Source organism: Malus domestica, chromosome 15, assembly GCF_042453785.1.
Source record: "Malus domestica chromosome 15, GDT2T_hap1".
NCBI classification, from domain to species: domain Eukaryota; kingdom Viridiplantae; phylum Streptophyta; class Magnoliopsida; order Rosales; family Rosaceae; genus Malus; species Malus domestica.
In genome coordinates this window covers 47,564,391-47,589,352 of record NC_091675.1, presented here as the reverse complement: position 1 = coordinate 47,589,352, position 24,962 = coordinate 47,564,391, and the positions used below count along the sequence as shown (strand labels likewise).

General features: G+C 39.3%; 2 protein-coding genes across 2 annotated transcripts; one reads left to right on the top strand and one right to left on the bottom strand.

The window, feature by feature from the left end:
* Positions 1–20,120: 20,120 nt before the first annotated feature.
* On the top strand, positions 20,121–23,054 carry LOC103401958 (bet1-like protein At4g14600). Its single transcript, XM_008340685.4, has 5 exons — positions 20,121–20,297; positions 21,034–21,194; positions 21,270–21,393; positions 22,179–22,235; positions 22,625–23,054. The coding sequence occupies exons 2-5, from the start codon at positions 21,157–21,159 to the stop codon at positions 22,781–22,783; spliced, it is 378 nt and encodes a 125-aa protein (XP_008338907.1). The 5' UTR covers positions 20,121–20,297; positions 21,034–21,156; the 3' UTR covers positions 22,784–23,054.
* Positions 23,055–23,080: 26 nt separating this feature from the next.
* LOC103401957 (uncharacterized) lies at positions 23,081–24,962 on the bottom strand. The gene is made up of 2 exons (XM_008340684.4): positions 23,971–24,962; positions 23,081–23,564 (listed from the first exon to the last, which is right to left on the bottom strand). The coding sequence occupies exons 1-2, from the start codon at positions 24,937–24,939 to the stop codon at positions 23,172–23,174; spliced, it is 1,362 nt and encodes a 453-aa protein (XP_008338906.2). The 5' UTR covers positions 24,940–24,962; the 3' UTR covers positions 23,081–23,171.

The window sequence follows — 24,962 nt, the reverse complement described above, 5'->3', positions numbered from 1 at the left end:
CGATCCATATCTATCTAAAAACACAAAAGGAAAACAAAAATAAGGACATTATATATGTAATATTTACTGTTATTAAGGGTGATGGAAATGAAGTGATTATGATATGAACTAGATCAAAAGAAACGGTATACAAAGAAGAATTCTGAAACAACTAACTGCATCAACAACCCTAAAAGTTAATAATTGCACGTAAGTGTGTTAATAACAAATCAAAGAACCCAAACTGAAGAAAAATAGGGTGCAGACATCTCTCTTTTTATTTTCAGAAACTTAAACAAACTTCCACTTAAAAATGTGCGTAACTGAATGTGAAAAATAAACAAATAACATTGGCATCTCCTCTACTGAGGTGCGTTTTCCACTTCATACATGTTTTCCTGTTAAGACCTTACAAAACAAGTACCAAACCAAATAAAGTTAACATACCTGATTGGCGTTGTTGATAGAATTGAGATCATCAGAAAGTAGAGGTTAGCTACCCGCCTGAACTGTCAGTGTAACAATTTCTCAGGACCATGACAAAATAAAATCATAGGTATTGGCAACTCTAGTCAATTTGTTTATGCATAACGCATAGCAAAATGATATTCCTACACTTCATCACAAAAAATCAGATAAGCTTCGAACTGCATCAGCAAGCAGGTTGATTGAAAACTAAAATCAAATTCATTGAAATTACCCTTAATTTTAAGATTTCCAACTTTTCTTATCCATCCAGTCTAATTTTCAGTACTCCAAAACAACCATAATAAGATTTAGAACACAAGCTCTGGTTCTAACTTGTCATAGGTTGGGTCAGAAATTGACGCACCGAATCATATAATAATTTTAAATTCTAATATAATCATATTCATCTACATAGTTTGAAGGCCCGTGAATTACCTGTTCAAAGAGTCCTTTCGGCAAAAATGTAATGAAGTTGTACTTTGTAGTCGATATAGAATTCCCCTGGAACAATTGAATGCATAATAATTAAAACCGAATACAAACAAAATGAAGTAAGATTTAAAGTGGCAGATAACAGAACATAGATTACATATCCTACACGTTTATACTAATAAACCTATTGATGGCACATGGTGGAGGTAAAACAAAATCCTGAAAACATCCACTGTGCTAGAAACATATTCTAGATTCTGAGAAGGCCATATCCTAATCTTCTGTTCCACGATCCAGATGAAAGAAAGGCGGGGCACTCAAGAACTAAAGAGAAATTATTCATTATTTAATATGATTAATGCAATAATCTTACAACCAAAAAACACAAATCTAACGGAAGAATGTTTAGATATCACGAACTAAAGATGAAGTTTACAAACAATGAATTGAGTTATAATAAAGGAAGAATGTTCAGATATCACTAACTAACATCAGTAGGTAATTGAATTTGATTTTGATCAAATGACATCAATGTTTACTTAACAAGGAATAAGAATTGTAATCATTTTATTTTTTAAGTTCCTGCGTTTACTAAAGTGTAGGTATGTGAAGCATTTCACTCCCTAACTTTCCCCTGTGTTTACTTACATGTATGAATTCGGAAAACTATAGGTTTCCTTTTGAAATTCGTAATCAAATACCTCAAAATCAGGAACCATATCAATTAGGGGTAGTTGATCCCATTCCCTTCCTTACTCCCTATATTCCTAAGTTTTCCGATTCCTTCCTTTTTCCATTTTTGTTATCCGATTCCTAATTACTAAACAAAGAAGGCTTATACCATTAAAAGAAAGAACTTGAGAAAAAAAAAACATGAAATTGATTGATTATTCAACAAGTGGCAGTGTTAGTGTTGCACACTAACAAAGAATTTATCTTCTACCAATATTTAAGTGAGGGACTTCCAAATCTCGAGAAAGGAATGCACAACATGATCACTTCAAAAGTTATGTAAGAGGGATTTGGAAATTACTACTCCAATGTTCCAAATCTATGTCGAATTGGAGTAGTCATTTCTAATTCTCTCTTACATAACTTTGTAATGCTCACGTAGACTGTAGTGCATTTCTAATCATTGCTATCTAACATTTTTACGACCCATAAAAGTTGGTCTTAATACACAGCACCGTAGCTATTTCAATTATGGGAATGGAATCAACTAAGTTGGGTCAGTTCTAAACATTGAAAGGCAGCCAATATTTGAAGAACCTAATAACTTGCACCAATTTATAAATACAAAATCGGGGTATATATAAAAATCAGAAAGCCCATCTTCCTCATTGTCTGCATCAGCACCAGCAGATGTTAACAGAATCCAATGAGCAGTAACATAATTCAATGTAATTCCTCTTGCAAAGACACCAACTTTTCACAACAATGAGATTAAAAACCAAATCAACCAACTATCAAAATCCAATGAGCGGTAAACAAGCTATACATTATGCAAAAGAGGCAATCAAATGGCCAAAAAACAGCCACAAATTCCAACCTTTTTGCACAGCTCGAGACGCTTCCACCGCAATGCCTCCCCTTGCTTCTGCTCAACTTCCCTTCTCCTCTTCTTCTTCCTCTTGTGAAACCCAGACACGAAATCGCTTCAAAAAATCGAAACAAGCAAAGCGTCAAAACCCAAAAATTCAAAAAACCCAATTCAGAAAACGCGAAAAGAAACAAAATTTCAGGGCTTAGATTTCATTACAGAGAAAATTTTGTGATGGCGGTTTTTACTACCTGAGGATTTGAAAGAAAAGTTGAAATATGAAAACCCTAAATTCTAATCTCAATTTGACCTAAAAATCAAAACCCTAATTTGTTCAAGTGTAGAAGTCTATCATTGAAAATTTCTCAAACCCAAAACAACAAAATCAAATGAAGCTCAGTAATATCACAATCTGCAAAACAAATCGACGAAATAAATCGAAGATTCGAAGTTTACCAGACAAGTCGGAGCAGATGAGGGCGAGCAGATGTAGATGAGGGAAGACGCAAAGATCAAGGTGAGGAGGATGACGATGAGGGAGCAGGGCAAGGACGACGATGAAGGAAGACACAGATATAAGGACGAGCGAAGTAGGTTCTTAGACGAGTGACTCTCTCGCGGCTTTCTCTCAGGGCTTACGAGTCTGCCCAAAATTAGGGATCTTCGTTAGGAACTTGTAAGGAGGTGTATATTCCGAGCGAGTCCGACCTAACGTCATTTAACCTAATCCTGGTGTAGACCAAACAAGGGACCACAGTGTAGTCCAGTCCAGTCCTCCCTAATCCTGTCAAACAAACGGGCCCTTATGGTCTAATATTGCATGTTTGGTAGGTTGGCTTGGACATCTTCTTCTTCTTTTCTTTTCTTTCTTTTTTTTTTCTTTTTCTTTTTTTATAAATATTTTTTTTTAAATTGGACTTGTAACGTAGCCCATATTTGATGTGCTAGATCGACTGGATTTGGATCTGGCATGTGAGTCCGATAAAGGACAAGATTCATAACCTCTCACTCGAGGTGGGTTACAAAGCCAGTCGAGCTTCTTTCTTGTTCGTGAGCTCTTTGCAGCTCCATTTCGCCGATTTTATCATCTGGTTTTCCTCTTTTCATCAATTTTTTTTCAATCACCTCTTCTTTGTTCAATGTAATTGCCTCATTACCTTCATCTCTTCGAATTTGAAACATGGGTTCATTTATTTTTCTGAATCTAGGATACTAACCGAAAATTTGGTCTAAAGTTAACCTAAAATATGCTTGTTTGAGGTATTAAATTTGTTAATTATTGGTGAATATTGTAATATTCTTGTTTTTCATATGGATTTCCCCTTTTGATCATGATAAACGAATTATTTACGAAGAAATTTGAAGAAATTTGAGGAAAAGAAGATTCAGCTGGATTTAAGTCCATTCCAATCCCATCTAGTATAGTGTTGCACCAAATAATGGACTGAAATTGACACGCTCCGATCTCGACATCCTCCGAACACTAGGATGGGCATGTGCTGGCTAACACTCGAGGGTGATGAAACCATTTTAACATGCATGCAAGTTATGAATAAAAAACGAACGTAAATAAATGTAAATTTAAATATAATGGAATATAATAATTCGAGAACGTATTCAGAGCATACAACTAATCAGGAATACTATGGAAGAAATATTATAAAAAGGTATGATTACAAAGAAATGGGTCTTACACTGAGAGGACTTGAAGATATTGATACAGGAGTGCCGCAATGTTGGGATTGTACACCTCAATTCTAAGTCTTGAAGGGGGTGTAAAACAAAAGGTGAGTGGACCAAAGTTTATAATAATAGAACTAAGTAAAATCATTTTTCTTTTGAACATAGTAACCCCTGTTTAGAAAACACATATAATACTACATAGTAGGTTTTTCTGAAAACTCTAACATGCCATAAAAAACCTTCGTAAAATATGTATATATAAAAAACAATGCTCAATAATGGTAACATAGTTGCCCGAAGGCAAATTCATAAAATAGTGTACTTAACTAGGGGTATCATAATCGCCTGAAGGTATATCCATCACCTAAGGGTGAAGCTGTACGACACTGGATTACGCCAATGAAGAAATATGGTAGGTCTAATCACCCGAAGGTGAAGCTGTACGACTCTGGATTAAGCCAGAGAAGAAATATACATTACACACTAACACTAGTTGTTGCTAGTGAAGCTGGGAGTATGTCATAAAATATCTCACTCACCAACTATGTCCTATGGCCATAGGACATATAATTACCCACTAAGTAAGCACAAAAAACTTAAATCATATTTCGAAACCATAGAAACTTTCTATCTCAAGCATCATCATAAATCAATAATATGAAATCATTAAATCATACTCGTAAATCCATAATATCTCGTAGGGCATAAAAGCAGTAGTTCGTAAACCTTTCATCAAACATAAGTTCAATAAATCATAACTAATGCGTAAAACGTATAATCATGAAATCATGCTTTTCGTGGATGCAAGCCTAGTATTTTAATAAAAATCATGCAATTTGAGAAAGGGTCCACTCACAAATACTCCGTCATCGAATAGCCGTGCAAACTAGAGAGGATATGGTAGCCACTAACAAACGCACCTAAGCACATAAAGGGACCAATTTTCAAAACTCTACTAAAATGATAGAATTTGAGAAAACGGACTGCGGATTCAGATTCAGAATGTTGAAAAACCTAAATAGGGACCTTAAGTTCCCTCACACGCCGCCACGAGGTGGTGGCCCGGGTTACCACACACCACCCCACGCGCCGAGTTAGGTTGCAGGAAAGTTGGTTGGAAAAACACCAACATGATGGTAGAGTACAGTACCTCTGGTAGAGGCGCATGTGCTCCACACGCTGAGCACAACAGCCCCCCACGCGCTGCGAGTACAAGCGTACTCGCCTCCCTCACGATTCTAGCAGTTTTTTTAGATTTTTCCCCCAACTTCCAAAGCTCATTTCGAGCCCGATACAACTCCAAATCGAGTGATTCAAGATCCTATGTAAAGCTAGAAATGTAGCGAAGAGATATATACTCTTTCGAGACTCAATGGAGGTAGGAGCTCATCGAAAAATTGACTGGAAAGTGGCCAAACGGTCACGGTTTGGGTTTTCCAGAAAATGAATAGTGCCTTCCTTCGGGTCATCCCTGCATCCACATGTGGTCAACATTTAAAACTACCCTAATCTAGTACTAAAACACAATCTAAGGGGTTCTAAAGAGTTTACCTTCGTCGAAGACAATGGGAACTCGCTTGAGAAACACAAGCACAGTGGCAGTGCCACTGTGTTGATATGGATGGTTGCAATTGCTGCCAATATTGGTGGTGGTTGTCAGCTGCCCAGGGAGGAGAAGAGAGGGATATTTGAGAGTGAGAGGGTCGACGGAAAAGTGGTGAGGGAGAGTGAGAGGGTTCACGTGAAAAGAAAAAGGGAAAAGAGACAAATAGAGGGAAAAGAAAAGGGAGAGAGCCGAGAGACAAGGTAGGCAGGGGTGGGCCCCACTGGCTCACAAAACAAGGCAAGAAACGGTGAAATGTAAAATTATCGAATTGCCCTTGACGTTCTGAATTCTGTAAAATCTTCGTTCGATCCCCAATTTCAATTCCGCTGTGCCTATGTATTTGTGGTGACGAGTACAATAAGGGTAAGCTAAGGAAATGAGTCATACGTGTCACGACATGACAGTCAACAAAAGTCAAAGATTTTTGCCTCGAATGGCATTTTGGTAAAATTACACATTTAAAATTGTAAAAACCTTAAAATTAGGGATGGTCTATTATAGAAATTCATAGCCTAGTCAATTCACGCCAGCCCAATCCAATCCCATCCAAACCACCAAACGATACTTGCAACTCCTTCACTCAAACATAAGATAATTCACAATTGAGTTAACCTTTGAACAAAACTATGGAGGTAACTTTGGAATTTATGAAAATAGTTGTCTGGAAATCTAAGACCAATGGAAAAGAACAATTTTTTAGAATTCTTTTTATTTTTATTTTTTGGATATATAGGAACATCATAAGAAACATTGTACAACTATACTCTATGCCTTAGAACATCTCCAATGGGAATTCTTAAGGACTCCCACCCCACCACCACTTTTTAGGTTTAGTGATGGTAAATGAATATTCAAGTCCCTAAAAGAATAGTGACTGTAATTGTGAAACCCCGTCCCTAATTTGTGTATTTTCATATATTACCGGACTTATGAAATTATCGTTTTACCCTTGAGTTGACTTTCTTTGACCGTCTCGTTGAAACGCGTAGTTCTAATCTTATTAAGTTATTTGTATCATACTCATCGCCACGAACGCGTAGGCACAAACATATTGGAAATTAGAGTTACGAAACGTCGAACATTTTTCGAGTATTTCGCCGTTTTGTTTTTAGCGTTCTTATATTGCAAACCATTGGACCCATATGAGATTATTGTCCCTTTATCCCTGTCCTATCCAGATTCCCCCCCTTTCCAGATTTTATTTTTTCATTTTATATGTATCTCTCTCTCTCCTCATCACTATCTTTCATTCTCTTAAACACTTCCCTGAGCTTTTTCTCTGCAAGCTCTCCCTCTCTTCTCTGAGTCTCCCTTACAAAACAACAACAACCCCAAACCACCACCACCTAGATGTTGGATCTTGAAACCCAGACCAAACGTGGAACTCCACCGTGATCGTCACAGTGCACACCTCCCTCGGCGAACTCCAATCGCTTTTGATGATTTTCCGACTTAGGTAAGCTTCTAGAAACCTTTGGGGTGTGTTTTAAGGTTAGATTAAAGTTTGTTTTAAGTTGTACATACGTGTTATACGTAGAAAATAGCTCGGAGTAGCTTTTCCTAGTTTTTCGACAAGCACCGCCACTTTTGAGGCATTTTTGGCAAACCATGGCGAGTTAGCCGTCATACAAGATACCATTCTCTTCATCTCATTGAGTACTACAACTTTCGTTTTTGAATCACTCAATTTGGTTGAGTATCGAAGTAGTTATGAGCGTTTGAAACCTTGCCCAAAAACCGGCCAACCCTTGGCTTGAAACCGGGTGGACCAGACTCGATAACCCTTAAACCCAGATCCAAACCCAAGTTGAAACTAGGCCCAACCTTGCAGCTACCTAGCCCAATCACAAACCCACTAAGCCCAAACCCAAACTCAAACTGAACTGGCCCAACCAAAACTGAAATGGCCCCAAACCCAGAACCCAATCGGCGCGTGGGCCACGCACACGCGCCTCTACTAGAGGTACTGTGCTCTGCCGCCGTCCACGTGCGGTGGTGCGCGTGGGTACCCAAAGTCCCTCCTTATGTTTTTTGACGTCTTGAATTCATTTATGACGTCCGTTTTCTGAAATTCAATCATTGTGGTAAAGTTTTATTAATCGGACCCTTTATGTGCTTCAGTGCGTTTATTAGTGGCGTTTTTGTCCTTCCTATTTCGCACGGCTCTTCCACGATGGAGTATCTATGAGTGGACACCTTCCAAAATGCATGATTTTACTATTAAAAATGCATACATGAAAAACATGATTTAATGGCTACGTTTTATGAAACGTTTATGAGTAAATTGGATTTACACTTTATGAATTATCATGCTTTACTGGACTTATGTTTACTACGATATTTACAAACTTGATTTGTGATATGATGACACACCCCGACCTGGAAAGGTTGAAGCATGTTGGCCGTCACCGTGAGGTGACGTAACCATAAGGGTAAGTGATGCAAAAAGTGAATAAAATTTAAAATTAATTAGAACTAAATAGTGAAAGAGTGCGCAATTCGTGGGTTGAACCCACTATAATTATTCAGAGCATAATAGATAGTGAGACTACGAAATAGTAGTCAAGGCAACCAAAGTACACTTATTACATAGTAGTGATAAGTTCGTATGTCTAAACAGAAGGAAATGTCAGAACTGCCGTGACTTCTTGAGTGCCACAGAGAGTACAGCTATCTAGGTCCTGGAGGGGCGAAAAACAAAGTTGAGTGGGTCAGCAAAACAATGCTTATAAGAAAACCTTTATCTTTGAATATACTAACCCCTTACCGTAAAACAAGTATAGCTTCTTCAAAACATACTACGTAAGTATGAAATCCAATATATCGGCCATATAATCGGAAATATGCCAAGTAAATGATGTATCATATGCCACAATAATAATCATGTGATAATCAATATAACTAAGTGCTCATCCATCTAAGCTGACACATAAGTTTGAACAGATGGTTTCTGACACGAACATGACTGGGTGTAATCAATATGCTCTAGTATTACGATCACGTGAAAACTGGTGCAAAAGCACATCACATACAAGTCGGATCGCCTAATGCAATCTACCCGACAAGACTGGCACTTAAACTTGGATCCAAGGTGAGCGAACGGTGCAGATGTGAACATACACATGAAGGACTGGCCCTGGCCCTGGGGCGAGTACTAACACCGGGTGCAGTAAGATGAGCATGTACACAAGTATGTATGAATGCCATGACAGTAATATCACAACCATATAACAACATTCATCATAATTTATATCACAATAATGATACTAGGCAACATAAGCGTAAAAGTGAAATAAATATGCATTTATGGAAACTATAAAATATATATAGGTATAAAACAACTGCCCACTCACAAGTATGTCGCTGGGTCGTAACCCCCGAGCCTAGCTTGGCCTCGAAAATCCTCGGAATAAGTTTCCCCTATATGTGAAATAACTAAATAACATTAATTAAAGCACATAACGAAAACCTAAATAAAATCCCCATAGTTTGCTCAAACCTAGGGTATAAATATATGAAATCGATCTAATCGATGACACGAAGGTCCAAGCGCCAACCATACGTCGGCCGGAGGCCGGACGCGCTCCCACGCACCGCCCAAAGTGGCGGTCCATGCGTGCCCCCACGCCCCCTCGAGTACACTGTAATCGCCTTTTTTGTGAAAATCTACAGTTTTGCAGATTTTTTGCCCAACTTCCAGAGCCCATAACGAGTTCGATTCTCAACCAAATTCACTTCTACAAAAGCCAAATTAAAGCTAGGAATGTGATCTACTGATCCCAATTTACAGAAAGTTCGAATATAGGCCGTGTTGTTCAGAAATTTGGCCTGAAAGTGGCCAAACGACCACGGCTGAAATTTTCCAGAAAACTAAAATTTTCTTCCCAACTTCCAGAGTTGATTTCTAACTCGTTACTTAACCAAACTCAGTGATTCAAAATCCATTTTGAAGTTAGGAATGTAGAGAACAAGTTTGTACCTAGAAGAATTCCAGTTGTGGTTGAGGTTGACCATAAAAATGGTTTGAAAGTGACTAAATGGCCACGGTTCTTGTACGAAAAACTTCGGATTCTCCTTCTTCTTGAGTTTCTGGGTAAAACTACACGTTCAAAACACAAACAAAGGATCAATAACAACCCATAAAAGTGAAATGAAGGTTCTAAGGGTTTCTTAAGGCTTACCTTAGCCATGCATGGCTTGAAAATCGATATGTCGAACTCGCCGAGTCGACCTTCCGAGTTGGTGAGTCAAAACTCGTCCACACCAGATTTCAAGGACATGGTTGTGATCGTGGGATTGAGATGAGCATGATGATGTAGTTGGTTTGTCACATTTGTGAGTTTTGGTATGTTTTGTGATTGTTGCAGAGAGGAAGAAGAAGAAGAAATGTGGCGTGGGAGAGGGAGAAGAGAGAGAAGAGAGAGAGATATATGCTTTTCTGATTGAGGGGGGGACAAAACATACAGAAAAAATGGGATAGCTGAGACTGAATGATGAAGGGAAGTGCACGGGTAGGATTTAAAAGGAATCCAAGGATAGCTTTTCAGATTTCCTACAGTAAAAGAAAATCGAAATCTATCTGAAGTAGATATTTTACACTTTAAAATTTACGCATACTCGTACTAGCGTGTACAATTTAAATGCGATAACGAGAAATAAAAATGAAAGCGATAAGAATAAGTCCACGTCACTTGCCAATAAGGGCATAATCGTCAATACACATACTCAGGGAGAAATTACATAGGAAAATTAGGGATAGGTCGTCACAATCTACCCCATTATAAAAATTTCATCCCCGAAATTTAAATACTAACTACTATCAAAGCCATAAAATAGACGTGGATACATATCTCGCATACGCTCTTTTGTCTCCCAAGTGGCTTCCTCCACTAAGTGGTTCCTCCACAAAACCTTCACCATCCGCACGGTCTTGTTTCTAAGAACCTTATCCTTCCAATCAAAGATAGTCACTGGAACCTCGTCGTAGGTCAAATTTGGATTGATCTTCGGAGGTTAAGGAGGGATTACGTGACGGATCAGAAACGTACCTCTGTAGTATCGATACATGAAACACATTGTGCACTCTCGCCAACTCTGGTGGCAAGGCAAGTCGATAAGTAACTTCACCGACTCGTTCAACAATCTGGTACGGTCTTATGTACCTAGGGCTAAGTTTCCCTTTCTTTTCGAATCGTACAACACCTTTTCACGACGATAACTTCAAGAATACCTAATCACCAACCTTATAAACTTGTCGGTAGAATGTCTGTCGGAGATACTCTTCTGCCGATCCTGGGCCACTTTTAGGTTAGCCTTTATCACCTGAATGTTCTGTGTCGTCTCCTCCACGATCTCAGAGCCCATTAAAACTCGTTCGACGACCTCGGACAAACAAAGTGGAGTACGGCACGGTTTCCCATACAACGCTCCAAATGATGCCATACCAATACTAGAATGGAAGCTGTTGTTGTACACAAACTCTATCAACGGTAAGCGTTTATGCCAAACATCTCTAAACTGTAGAACTGACGATCTCAACACATCTTCCAAGGTCTAGATAGTTCTCTCTGACTGACCATCTGTTTGGGGATGATAGGCGGTGCTGTAGAGTAATCTCGATCCTAAAGCTTCCTGAAAAGCTACCCAGAACTTCGAAGTGAACCTGGGATCTCGGTCAGAAATGATACTAACTGGGACTCCATGGTACTTAACCACTTCAGAGACGAACCGTTCGGCCAACTGATTCAACGAGTAATTCTCACGAACGGGTATGAAGCGCGCTGACTTGGTAAGTTGATCAACTACTACCTAGATATCATCGTAACCATTTTGAGTACGAGGTAACTTGTACACGAAATCCATTGTAATATCTTCCCATTTCCACTGAGGTATTGGGAGGGGTTGCAGCAATCCAAACGCCTTTTTCCTTTCTGCCTTAACCTGCTAGCAAATTGCAGAACGACTAACAAACTCTGCAATCTTTCTTTTCATACCGGGCCAATAATAGAAGTCTCGGATGGTATGATACATCTTGGTGCTCCCTGGATGCATAGCATAAGCAGAGATATGCGCTTCATCCAATATGTCTTTCTTTAATTTCTCAACATTCGGTACAAACATTCGATCACCTTGCATAAGCATACTATCAGGATCTCTAATCCAGAGGTCATTCTTTTTCCCGTCTGACATTGCCTGTATCAATTCCTGAGATTCTGTATCGTTCCTCTGGGCTTTGAGAACAAGATCTAACAGAACCGGTCTGACCTGAAAATTGGCAATTAGGGCCCCCTGACGACCCTCTTTCAATGCTACTCCAGTGGATCTTAGGTCAATCAAAAGAGGAATACGGCTAACATAAAGAGCATTAAGTTGGCCATGAGACTTCCTACTAAGAGCATTAGCTACTGAATTGGCACGACCTGGGTGATACTCAATGGTGCAGTCATAATCACTTAGTAACTCTACCCACCTCTGCTGCCGGAGATTGAGGTTCGGCTGATTGAAGATGTACTTAAGGCTCTTATGATCAGTGAAGATCTTACATTTTTCCCCATAAAGATAGTGCCTCCAAATTTTCAAAGCAAAGATGATCGCCGCCAACTCGAGGTCGTGAGTAGGATAGTTCTTCTCATGGGGCTTTAACTGTCGCGATGCATAAGCAATCACTTTATCATGCTGCATTAACACACAACCAAGACCATTCAGAGACGCATCACTGTAGATCTCGAAGTTCCCATCATCATCGGGAAGTGCTAAGACAGGTGTATGAGTGAGAAGATACTTCAACTGCTGGAAACTCTTTTCACACTCACTACTCCACACAAAATGAACGTCTTTTCTAGTCAATTTTATCAGAGGTAGTGCTATGGTCGAAAAGTCTTTCACGAAGCGTCGATAATAACCAGCAAGACCAAGAAAGCTTCGAACTTCCGTAACTGTCTAAGGTTGCTCCCAATTTTCCATAACTGTTATTTTCTGAGGATCCACAAGCACACCCTGAGCTGATACCACATGCCCTAAAAATGACACTTGATCCAGCCAAAACTGACATTCACTGAACTTAGCATACAACCGATTGCCCTTAGCGTCTTTAGAACAAAACGCAGATGCCTGGCATGATCAGTTTTATTCTTAGAATACACCAAAATGTCATCTATGAAAACAATGACGAACCTGTCGAGATATGGATGGAATACTTGATTCATCAGATTCATGAAAGTTGTTGGTGCATTAGTCAATCCAAATGGCATCACTAGGAACTTGTAATGACCGTATCGAGTTCTGAAAGCTGTCTTCGGAACGTCGTCGCTTCTGATCTTCAATTGGTAGTAACCAGACTTCATATCAATCTTTGAGAATACACAAGCACCTTTGAGCTGATCAAAGAGGTCATTAATACGAGGTAATGGATAACGGTTTTTAATCGTCACCCGATTCAACTGCCTGTAATCGATGCATAACCTCAAGGTTCCATTTTTCTTCCGTACAAATAGAACTGGAGCTCCCCAAGGGGAAGTGCTTGGTTGAATGAAACCCTTATCAACCAACTCTTGCAACTGAGTTTTAAGTAGATCGATGGTGAACTCCGCTTCACGATCTGGGGGGTAAGCCAGGTAATTCCTCGGGAAAAACATCGAGAAAGTGTCTAACTACTCTGATGTCTCCACAGATGCAGTAGTCTCATTCGCTAGCACAACAAGAGCTAAGTAACCTTGATAACCTTTACTCAACAGTCGTCTCGCCCTTATGGCAGTGATAACTCCATGCTTTAGACCACCACGTTCACCGATAAACGTGACAATAGGCATGCCCGGTCGGTGAAAAGTAACAACTTTCTCATAACAGTCCAACCTGACATGATTGCAGTGTAACCAGTCCATGCCTAAGATAATGTCAAAATCAACGATATCTAAAGGAACAAGATTAGCCGGCATGACTACATCTTCGACAAGGATGGGACATCCTTGATATTCCCAACTAACATAACAGATTTCACCCCTAGGCATCGAGAACTCCAACTCGTAGTCGAGTAAAGTAGGATGTGGTTGAGTTGTTTGAGCAAACTTATAGGAAATAACTGAATGTGTAGCACCATAATCAATTAAAACTTTAGCAAAATGGCCTAAAACATTCAACGTACCCATGATCAAGTCCGGATTAGCCTGAGCATCCTGAAGAGTGATGTTGTTAACTCTTCCCTGAACTTGCTGTCTGCCTCCACGACCCCTGTTTGCTTGAACCTGATTACCTCGACCCTGCTGGGGTGGAATTGCCTGTCTGCTTAAACCTCCACTGCTAGACGCTACGTCTAGGTTCTGACACTGCCCTCCAGTATAGATATGTGCTCCGCCGCCTTGATACAACGTATAATCTCCCTGGAACTGTGGATAACCTCCTTGAGTCTGCTGATATCCTCCCTGGTAGTAAGGAACCTCAGGTGTATACTAGTATGGTTATCCCTGATTCTGGATTACACCCCATTGGTAGTGGAAGGCTCCACCGTAGCCTAACTGCTGACGGTTACCAGGTGCTGGAAGCTGCTGTAGGGGGACTGCCGGTGGTAGATTAGCAGGCTGATTCTTCTGATTCTGAGGACAATTATAAGCCATATGCCCTGTTTGTCCGCAAGTGAAACATCCTCTGTTTCCCCTCTTACATTCACCATAGTGACGGGTGTTACACCTGCGACAAAACTGAACACTTGAACTGCTGGAGTTTCCTTTGTTCTGAAAACGAGAACCACCACTGGACCTACCTCCTATTTGAGGTATACCGGAGCTAGAACCCCCGCTCGAGGATCTAGAGCTATTTCCACTCTTTTTAAAATTATGAGCCCTTCTCAGGCCAAGTGATGATCGCCCCCTGTTATTATACCTTTGGACATTCCTGTCAACACCCTCATTCTCATCATCAGGAGCATTATCTGAATCTTCAATCCGAAGCAAGACCTCGAAGAACTCCTGATAAGTAGCACAAGGAATAGCAGTTGCTATATTGCACCATTTCTTGCAAGTTCCCCTCTTAAAAAAATGAAGCATCTCCCGAGGATTAACAGCAGTCTCGGGGGCAATAACGGGATAAGTCAGTAAACCTTCGATGATACTCAGTGGCTGACATATTACCCTGCCTCATGTCTATGAACTCATTCTTCTTACTATCCACATACTCAGGAGGAATAAATCTGGTTTTAAATAACTGTTTGAAAACATCCTAATCTGCAATATCCGCATCAGATAAGGATTTCTTCTGAAGATCCCACCAAGATTCTGCTCCCAATCGAAAGAACCAAGTAGCGGTCTCAACCCATCTCTCTAGGGAAAGATTACCCTACCTATGCATAACTTGAAAAGTCTTCTCCACATGATCGAACCATATCTCTGACTTCTCCGGTCCCTCATTACCAAAGAAATCGTTAATCTTCAGGCGGGATACAATATCCAGAGTATTCCTCGGGGTAGGACGGAGTGAAGACTGAATAGCAGCGGCGATAGCCACACCAAATTGCCCAAAGTCCAGAAAGTTATTCTTCGCTGGAGAACGTGGCTCTCTACGAGGTGGCATAGTTCTGACTTAAGAAAACAAGCGTTAAAACACACTGGGAAGTGCAGAACTGTCTAAACCTATGCTCTGATACCAAGCTGACACACCCCGACCTGGAAAGGTCGAAGCATGTTGGCTGTCACCGTGAGGTGACGTAACCATAAGGGTAAGTGATGCAAAAAGTGAATAAAATTTAAAACTAATTAGAACTAAACAGTGAAAGAGTGAGCAATTCGTGTGTTGAACCCACTACAATTATTCAGAGCGTAATAAACAGTGAGACTACGAAAGAGTAGTCAAGTCAACCAAAGTACACTTATTACATAGTAGTGATAAGTTCGTACGTCTAAACAAAAGGAAATGTCAGAACTGCCGTGACTCCTCGAGTGCCACAGAGAGTACAGCTATCTAGGTCTTGGAGGGGGGAAAAACAAAGTTGAGTGGGTCAGCAAAACAATGCTTATAAGAAAACCTTTATCTTTGAATATACTAACCCCTCGCCGTAAAACAAGTATAGTTTCCTCAAAACATACTACGTAAGTATGAAATCCAATATATCAACCATATAACCAGAAATATGCCAAGTAAATGATGTATCATATGCCACAATAATAATCATGTGATAATCAATATAACTAAGTGCTCATCCATCTAAGCTGACACACAAGTTCGAACAGATGGTTTCTGACACGAACAGGACTGGGTGTAATCAATATGCTCTAGTACTACGATCACGTGAAAACTGGTGCAAAAGCACATCACATACAAGTCGGATCGCCTAATGCAATCTACCCGACAACACTGGCACCTAAACTTGGATCTAAGGTGAGCGAACGATGCAGATGTGAACATACACGTGAAGGACTAGCCCTGGCCCTGGGGCGAGTACTAACACCGGGTGCAGCAAGATGAGCATGTACACAAGTACGTATGAATGACATGACAGTAATATCATAACCATATAGCAGCATTTATCACAATTTATATCACAAGAATGATACTAGGCAAGATAAGCGTAAAAGTGAAATAAATATGCATTTATGGAAACTATAAAATATATATCGGTATAAAACAACTGCCCACTCACAAGTACGTCGCTGGGTCGTAGCCCTCGAGCCTAACTTGGCCTCGAAAATCCTCGGAATAAGTTTCCCCTATATGTGAAATAACTAAATAACATTAATTAAAGCACATAACGGAAACCTAAATAAAATCCCTATAGTTTGCTCAAATCTAAGGTATAAATATATGAAATCGATCTACTCGACGACACGAACGCACATGCGTCAACAACGCACCGGCCGGAGGCAGGACACGCCCCCACGCGCCGCCCAAAGTGGCGGTCCATGCGCCCTCGCGAGTACACTGTACTCACCTTCTTCGCGAAAATCTGCAGTTTTGCAGATTTTTAGCCCAACTTCCAGAGCCCATAACGAGTTCGATTCTCAACCAAATTCACTTCTACAAAAGCCAAATTAAAGCTAGGAATGTGATCTACCGATCCCAATTTACAGAAAGTTCGAATATAGGCCGTGTTGTTCAGAAATTTGGCCTGAATGTGGCCAAACGACCACGGCTGAAATTTTCCAGAAAACTAAAATTTTCTTCCCAACTTCCAGAGTTGATTTCTAACTCGTTACTTAACAAAACTCAGTGATTCAAAAGCCATTTTGAAGTTAGGAATGTAGAGAACAAGTTTGTACCTAGAAGAAGTCTAGTTGTGGTCGAGGTTGACCAGAAAAATGGTATGAAAGTGACTAAATGACCACAGTTCTTGTACGAAAAACTTCGGGTTCTCATTCTTCTCGAGTTTCTGGGTAAAACCACACGTTCAAAACACAAACAAAGGATCAATAACAACCCATAGAAGTGAAATGAAGGTTCTAAGGGTTTCTTAAGGCTTACCTTAGCCATGCATGGCTTGAAAATCGATATGTCGAACTCACCGAGTCGACCTTCCGAGTTAGTGAGTCAAAACTCGTCCACACCAGATTTCAAGGACTTGGTTGTGATCTTGGGACTGAGATAAGCATGATGATGTAGTTGGTTTGTCATGTTTGTGAGTTTTTGTGTGTTTTGTGGTTGTTGCAGAGAGGAAGAAGAAGAAGAAATGTGGCGTGGGAGAGGGAGAAGAGAGAGAGAGAGATGCTTTTCTGATTGAGGGGGGACAGAACATACAGAAAAAAAATGGGATAGCTGAGACTGAATGATGAAGGGAAGTGCACGGGTAGGATTTAAAAGGAATCCAAGGATAGCTTTTCAGATTTCCTACAGTAAAAGGAAATCGAAATCTATCTGAAGTAGATATTTTACACTTTAAAATTTACTCATACTCGTACTAGCGTGTAAAATTTAAATGCGATAGCGAGAAATAAAAAGGAAAGCGATAAGAATAAGTCCACGTCACTTGCCAATAAGGGCATAATTGTCAATACACATACTCGGGGAGAAATTACATAGGAAAATTAGGGACGGGTCGTCACATATGATGTTTGAGCTATTGAGCTCCGATGAGATATATAAATTTTGGAAAGTTATGTTCATGATTTTGTGTGCTTACTTAGTGGTTATCCATACTATGAGCTTACGGGCGATTGATACTTATAATTGGCTTTGGTTGGGTGATGTAGTTGCTTCGGTTGGAAGATATTTATATTTGGCTTCAGTCAGGTGATGTAATGGCTTTGGTCGGAAGATATTTATATTTGCCTTCGGTTGGGTGATGTAGTGGCTTCGGTCAATTATGGTAACACTACTAAGCACATTATATACGATATATGTTTTATGAAAGTTTTTATGGCATGCTAGGGTTTTTGGAAAACCTATTACATATTATACTATTGAGTTTTCATAAACTTTAGGGGTTAGTACGTTGATGAATAACTATTTCAGTATTATTTATATATCAACTTGGTCCACCCATGTTTTGTTTTGCGCCCCCTCAAGACCTAGGAACGAGGCATACGATCCGAGCTATGAGGCATTTCCATACCAATGACTTTGTGTCCTTTCCGCTTTGACATTCTTGTAATAGCACTTTATGTTACATTGTATTCTGAACTAGTAGTATGCTCTGAATATGTCATGCATTATCACTTTTATTTTGTTGACAGTTGAACTTATTATATTATGTTGTTAAGGTTGGATTTGAGTTTTATATTGCGTAGTTATGTGTGAAAGTTATATGCATGTTTTACATATTCTCGGCATATGCATTCATAAAATGGCTTGTGTCACCCTCGGGTGTTGGCCAACACGTGGCCATCCCGTTGTCCTTCGGACACCGGAATCGGGGCATGTCAGTAATGGGAAGTCCTTATAGTATAATCCCTAAATGTATGAACTAAAATACTAAAAAATCATTGTACATTTTGTTGGAGTATTGTGGCCATTGGTAAACAAAAACTACTTCTACCGTTGGTTTTCCAACGGTTAAAAAAAAAAGGAGTTGTAGCAAAATGAGAAGTTGCTATACATCATTCCCATGTGGGTGGGTTTAGAAAACAAGAAAAAAGTAAAAAGAGTAGTAGTTGTGCAGCATTCCCACGTCGATGGGTTTTTTTCCCACTCAAAAATCAAAGGAGGCCCACTCTTTGAGTTCTTATATACAATCCTCACATTTAAGATTTTTTTTGAGATATCCGATGAGTCGTTATTTATTAAAATACTTTGAGGACTTCAATTCCGATCCATTGAAAGTCTTTTGTCCCCGTATTTAGAAAATATAAGATTGTAGAGACTTAATTTAGGGCCTCACAGGAGATGCTCTTAGTAAAAAACCTTGCCAAATAAACTATATGAAACAAAACTTCAATATATAAAAAAGTGTGACACACATGCTACAATTTGAATCAATAAATTAAGTGCTCCCTAATTCCTTGTTATTGGCAACAAGCTTTTGCTAAACTCAAATCAAAATACTAATACTCTCATTTAGGGAAGGAAAATTTTCAAAAATCTGATAATTAAAAAAGTTTAGATTATTAAGGGTCTTTTTATTCTTTACTTGAATCTAACTTTTTAAACTCAAAAACACTTTTTAAATTTTACACCTTAAATACTTGTTTGGTATGACTGTTTTAAAAAAAAACTAAAAACTTACTTAAAAACTAGCATATTTCTAGAAAAACACAAAAAGTAAGATTTTAGAGTTTTTAAACTCCAAACCCACTACTTTCTCTCTTATCTCCTCTCACTCCCGATCTTTTTCGATTAGCTTTCTATCTCTATCATATCATTCTCCTTCCTCTTCTGATTTGATCCTGTCTACTCCCCTCTAAATTTCTCTCTCGTCTGTGCACTCTTTCCTCTTTCTCTCTCATCTCTATGTTCTCCGACCTTCTCCTTGAATCTCTGTGTCTGTCCAATTTATTTATTTATTTTGTTTTTCTAAAAAGGGGGACAATTGGTGGCAAACCACAGTTATCTGCCACTTTTTGACCCATAAAGGCTACGAAGGACCCTTTTGGTGAGCGATCTGTAAAAAAAAAAAAAAAAAGGTTGAGATCCCTCTCTAAGTCCTCAGAGAGACTTGTATTTAGTTGTATGCCTCACTTTAAGATGGGTAGCTTCCCCTCCCCTAAATATTAAAAAAGAAAAATCATGATACTCTTACCATATATTTGTACAATCTCTATACATGTATTAACGGGTCCCACCCCTATTAAAAAGATGATATATATGATGGTACAATTAGATAGTCACAGTAGCATTACTCTTTTATTTGAGACTAAAACTCTAGTTTAATCTTAGTTTTGAGACAAGCTCCATTTAATTCTTTAGAAAAGGAAACCACGTGTCACGCGTTGATTGGTAGAGATGCGTAAGCAGCCGAACACTATTATATTTGAAATGCCATTTACCAAAAAAAATAAAAAATGCCAAATGCCAAATAGTTTCCAGATTCCTTCCTCAAAATAACAGCTTCTATCCTTGTGCTGACGCGGGGTTCTTCTCCATTTCTTTGACCGCCTCCTCTCCTCTCCAACTCGTCTCAGGAACCTCGCTGCTGTCGTTCTTCGCTTCCTGCGATTTTAATCGCCGACGAAGGTACTGCAATTCGCCTCTTTTCTTTCGCTTCTTCTGTAAATTGTATGAATTTTCGTGCTTGATCAGATTCGATTTGCCAGTTTTCGAATTCGAATAAATGTGGTGATTAATTATCAATTGTATTGCAATTTTGGGAAGTACTTTCGAACTTTTTGTTCGGTTTGGGTTAGGAATTTGGGTGTAGATTGGATTGAAACAGACCCTAATTTTAAGCCTTTGTTTGGCTAATACGTTGAATTTAGGGTTTCCCATAGGAGATTAGGTTTGGGTCGGTTCAGTCATCCAATTCGGGTCTTTTTTTTTCTTTTGTTTAGTCAAATTATGATTGTGTCGTATAGGAAATTATGTGACTTTTATCTCAGTTTTGTGATTTTGTTATTGGGTTCAACAGGCAATGCCGCAGTCTAAATTGGTAGTTTTTTTAGAGCTTAATTCTATTGATGAAATATGTTAGGGTTTGATGGAAACCTCGGGTCCAGATTCTGTTGCCCGGACACAATATGAATTTTATTGAAAAGTAGTGTGCATCAGTAGGATATTCACTTAAACCATTGAAATATTCTTTAATTTTATATTATTGGTTTTCAAAACCACTACTTTTTTGGTTAAAGCTTCATTGTGCATAATATTTCGGCGTATTATAAATCTCTGAAGTATGTGTAAAAATAACTTATATTTTGAGGTAGTTCATTTCCCTCAAATTATGGTTTATAACAAAAATCCTTTCTATGGCCAGGTATTGGAGACTCACAAGCTAACAGTGGGCATTAATCAAGATAACATAATCACCTATTCAATTTGAAATTGTAAAAGACGATTGCTTAAGCCATCTCACCAAACACGAACTCTAGGGTTTCTAATGGCAGGCTATGGAAATGTGGCTCCATATAGGTCAAGGTATTAATTTTACACTGCATATTTGCTATTTTGTGTGATTGTGTTCGATGTATGTATTAATGGTGGTTTTTTTAGGGAGGGTCTTAACCCAAGACCAGCGGCTAACATGGATGAAATCCAGTTGAGGATTGATCCGATGCATGCTGACTTGGATGAAGATATCAATGGTCTCCACAACCAAGTGAGAAGATTGAAAAATGTATGCACTCCGAATTTTTTAGTTTCTGTATTTTGTTTGGGCATTTGAATTCATCTTGGTGCAACTTGGAAATGTTGATGTTATATATATTGTTTTGGTCCCATACTGGTTACATTATTGGTATTCCTGTTACCTAACCCTTTTACAAAGGTCTAGCGCCTCACTTTCAGTCTTTGTTGCTATTAGCTGAAGTATGTAATGATCTGCGTGAGCAATATGTTTTTTATTTGGATTTTTAGTCATAATTATTCACTTGCATTGCGCCTGTTATTTGGTAGATCCTGTTACATGGTTATTGATTTTTTACTTATTACATAATTCCTCTACTCTGAGGAGGGCGGTGCAGTGCATTTTTTTTCTCAATCTGGAATTTGTTCTATTGTTTCAGTGACCGGTGTTAGATTTGTGTGTTGCAGCCGTTGTCTTAAAATTATTATAGAGTATTTATGGAACCTTGTTAAAGTATCTATTCCCTGTACAGTGCTGTCTCCTCTTTATTAATTTTGTAGAAGGAAGTGCTGGGTTTGATGGGGGATGGGCTTGTACAGTATTTCTTTGCTTGGTTATGGATATCTAATGGAGTTAGTCATTGAAGACTGTTCTTTTTTGGTGTATCAAACTAAATCAGCTTTTCATAAATTCGAATGCTTTGATGTCTTGCCTCTGTACATTTGTTGTTTCATAGTTCATCTTATTGCCTAATTATGGTGCATTATGACTTGTAAAATTGATTTCCCACAATTTGATTGCAAATAATTTAATCCTGTTCTCTTATTTTGGCGCAGGTAGCTCAAGTTATAGGTACGGAAGCAAAATTCCAGAATGAATTTCTGGATCAGCTGGTATGGCATCAAACTTTAGACATTGTTGCTTTCATATTTCACATTATGTGAAACAACACGGGATGATGGATGATATGGGTTACTACATTCTACATTCAACAATTTATGTTAAGAATGATGGGATGAACTGCTTAATTTACTATATTCTGCAAATTGAAAAATATGGCTGAAAAATAAAAAATCGACGCCAAGTAAGAACTTAAAGAGATCAGAAACCGTAAGAGAAAAACTTTTTTTCTTTTTTAACTATCATCGGAGAACCGACCTGTACTTTTGGAATTTTTTAGTGGATGGAAAGGAAGTTTCTGAAATGAAATTTAATGGCAGTATGATGGGTGGATATATACAGCTTTCTGAAACCTATATCTTTGTCTGTTTTTTTTTTACAGCATATGACGCTGTTGAAAGGTCAAGCAGGGTTGAAGAACAATGTCAGGAGATTGAACAGAAGCATCATCCGGAGTGGATCAAACCATGTCGTCCACGTGGTGGCTTTTGGACTAGTTTGTTTCTTCGTGGTATACTTTTGGTCCAAACTGTTCAGATGAAGATTGGATACTTAGTGCCTTCCAGACATCTGTTTTCTAAGGCTATAAGAGGTTTCATCGACAACATAAGTACTTGTTTCATTGTAAGGCTATCCACATGTTCATGTTACTAAACACGTTGAACATCTTTACAATCTTCGTTCGAGCTTCTCAAAGTACTGTGCTTAGAGCAACACTAGGGGAGAAATTATCCATTTGGGAAAGAACATTGTTCTGTCACTGTAAAACAACCCCATAATCATGTTAGCGGGATGTCACATCTTTCTCTTTATCTTTGTTTTTCTATACCCTATTCAATTTTTGTATGGAGAACGAAACGATGCAATATTTCTCATCAAATGTTTGTTACAGATATATAAGGTTACAAAGTAGTGAAATCTTTCGCTAGCTAGCATAGGCAAACGTTTGAATCTCTCTGCGAACTCTCGATGTCTTGTTCTAACTTGCTTGTTCTTACTTGTTTGAGGACAGTTCGTGTCCACTCTGCAAAGTAGGTTTCATTGTGACCAACTCGGCCGTCTTTGTAAAACAGAAAGCATTCGAGTTGTTTGTTAGGTTCCGGGCATTCTTTATCGGCATAGGGATCCCACCAAGCACCCCGGTGCGTCATACCGGATTGATCGGCCATCCAGTGATGAGCATACTGACCTATCCCTGCAAGCTCCAGCCATCCTTTGGGAAAGAACTCCATTATGCTACTGTTTCTATCCATGAAGAGCATGTTTGTTAGCTGGGCTCCATGCGGGGATGCAAGGACGTCTGTGTTTGTCATTAGTCTAACCTGTTTAAGAACACCGAGTTTGTTATGTTAAGCTACAAACTTTAACTAGGTAGCTCTAGCGTGGGATTGGACACGAGCGTAGTGCACGACTCCCTCTGAACATGTCACGTATTTACGTACGACTGACACTAACACTCCTCTAACTTGAAATACAGAATACTCATTTAACACACAATACATGTAATAACAACACGATCTTCGTGATCACTTTCACTAATCATAACACATATACTTGGTCAAACTTAAATTATCAATTAGCGCTAAAATATTTTGAAATATCTGTCATCATTCCCATCTAAGTTCACCTAGTCATTGTCAACGCAACAAGTTTAGCCCTAGAACTTTGGCTCTTCAGAATAAAGAAATGAAAAATGAAAACAACTTGCTAGAGGAAGAGAGAGCAAACCTGATCACAGAAATCCAGATCTTCAGACTGAACCACCTTTAACGTGCACCCATCCACTGCCACGCACTCCCTTGAGAACACAGCAGTCACAGCCGTCGGATTCTTGAACGATCTTGATCCTCTCCTCATTAGCAACGTCAACCTAATGCTTGGCTCCCCTCTCACATTGACCTCTCTGCGTCTGCCATTAGGGTTTATGCCACAAAACTCTCTTGCTTTACATCTCAACAAGTCGGACACTTGAAGCTTCTTCTTCTTCCCCATTTTCCCAACATTGTGCCTCATCACAACCGCCTTCTCGAAACAATAAGGCCCTTCTCCCTTCTCGAACTCTTCGACCTGCACTTGCCCGAAATTCGCTTGCATCAAATTCTGAATCCACAACCCCATTTTCTCTGTAACTCTCAGCTCTCCCGAGTGGAAAAGTACCAATCTTGCCGGCTTTGCGCATCCATTTTTCATAGACCAACCGACGAAAGGCATCATGGCGGTTAACCCGTGCCACAAGTTTCCGTAGTCATAGAATGTGTCGGACACAAACGCAAGGCCTTTCAAGAACGTGGTGGAGTTTGGTAAACCTTCAGGATATGCCAAGGCATATGAGTTTTTGGTGCCATCTTTTATGTCGTTCCCTTTGATGCACAGTAGCCTTCCGTTGGATGCATCCGAAGGGAAATGAAGGTATTCGGATTCATTTTCTTCAAATGTGTCACTCAAGGAGCTCATGAACCAAGTGTTTCCCTCCATTGCAGTGTTGGCAAACCTTGTGTCTTTGAGAGGAAGAAATGTAACCGAGTTTCGGAGTTTCGAGTCTCCGGGTTTTGAGGCAGGAGAGAAGGAAGGAGAGGGTTGTGCGTGAAATAGGATAAGAATCAGAAATAGTGAGAAGAGGGAAATGGTGCTGAGAATGGTTGAGTGAGAAAACCTCTTCTTTTTTGTGAACAGCATGGACTTGCTTTCCACTTCCATAATTTCTTGTGTTCAAAGTGAAT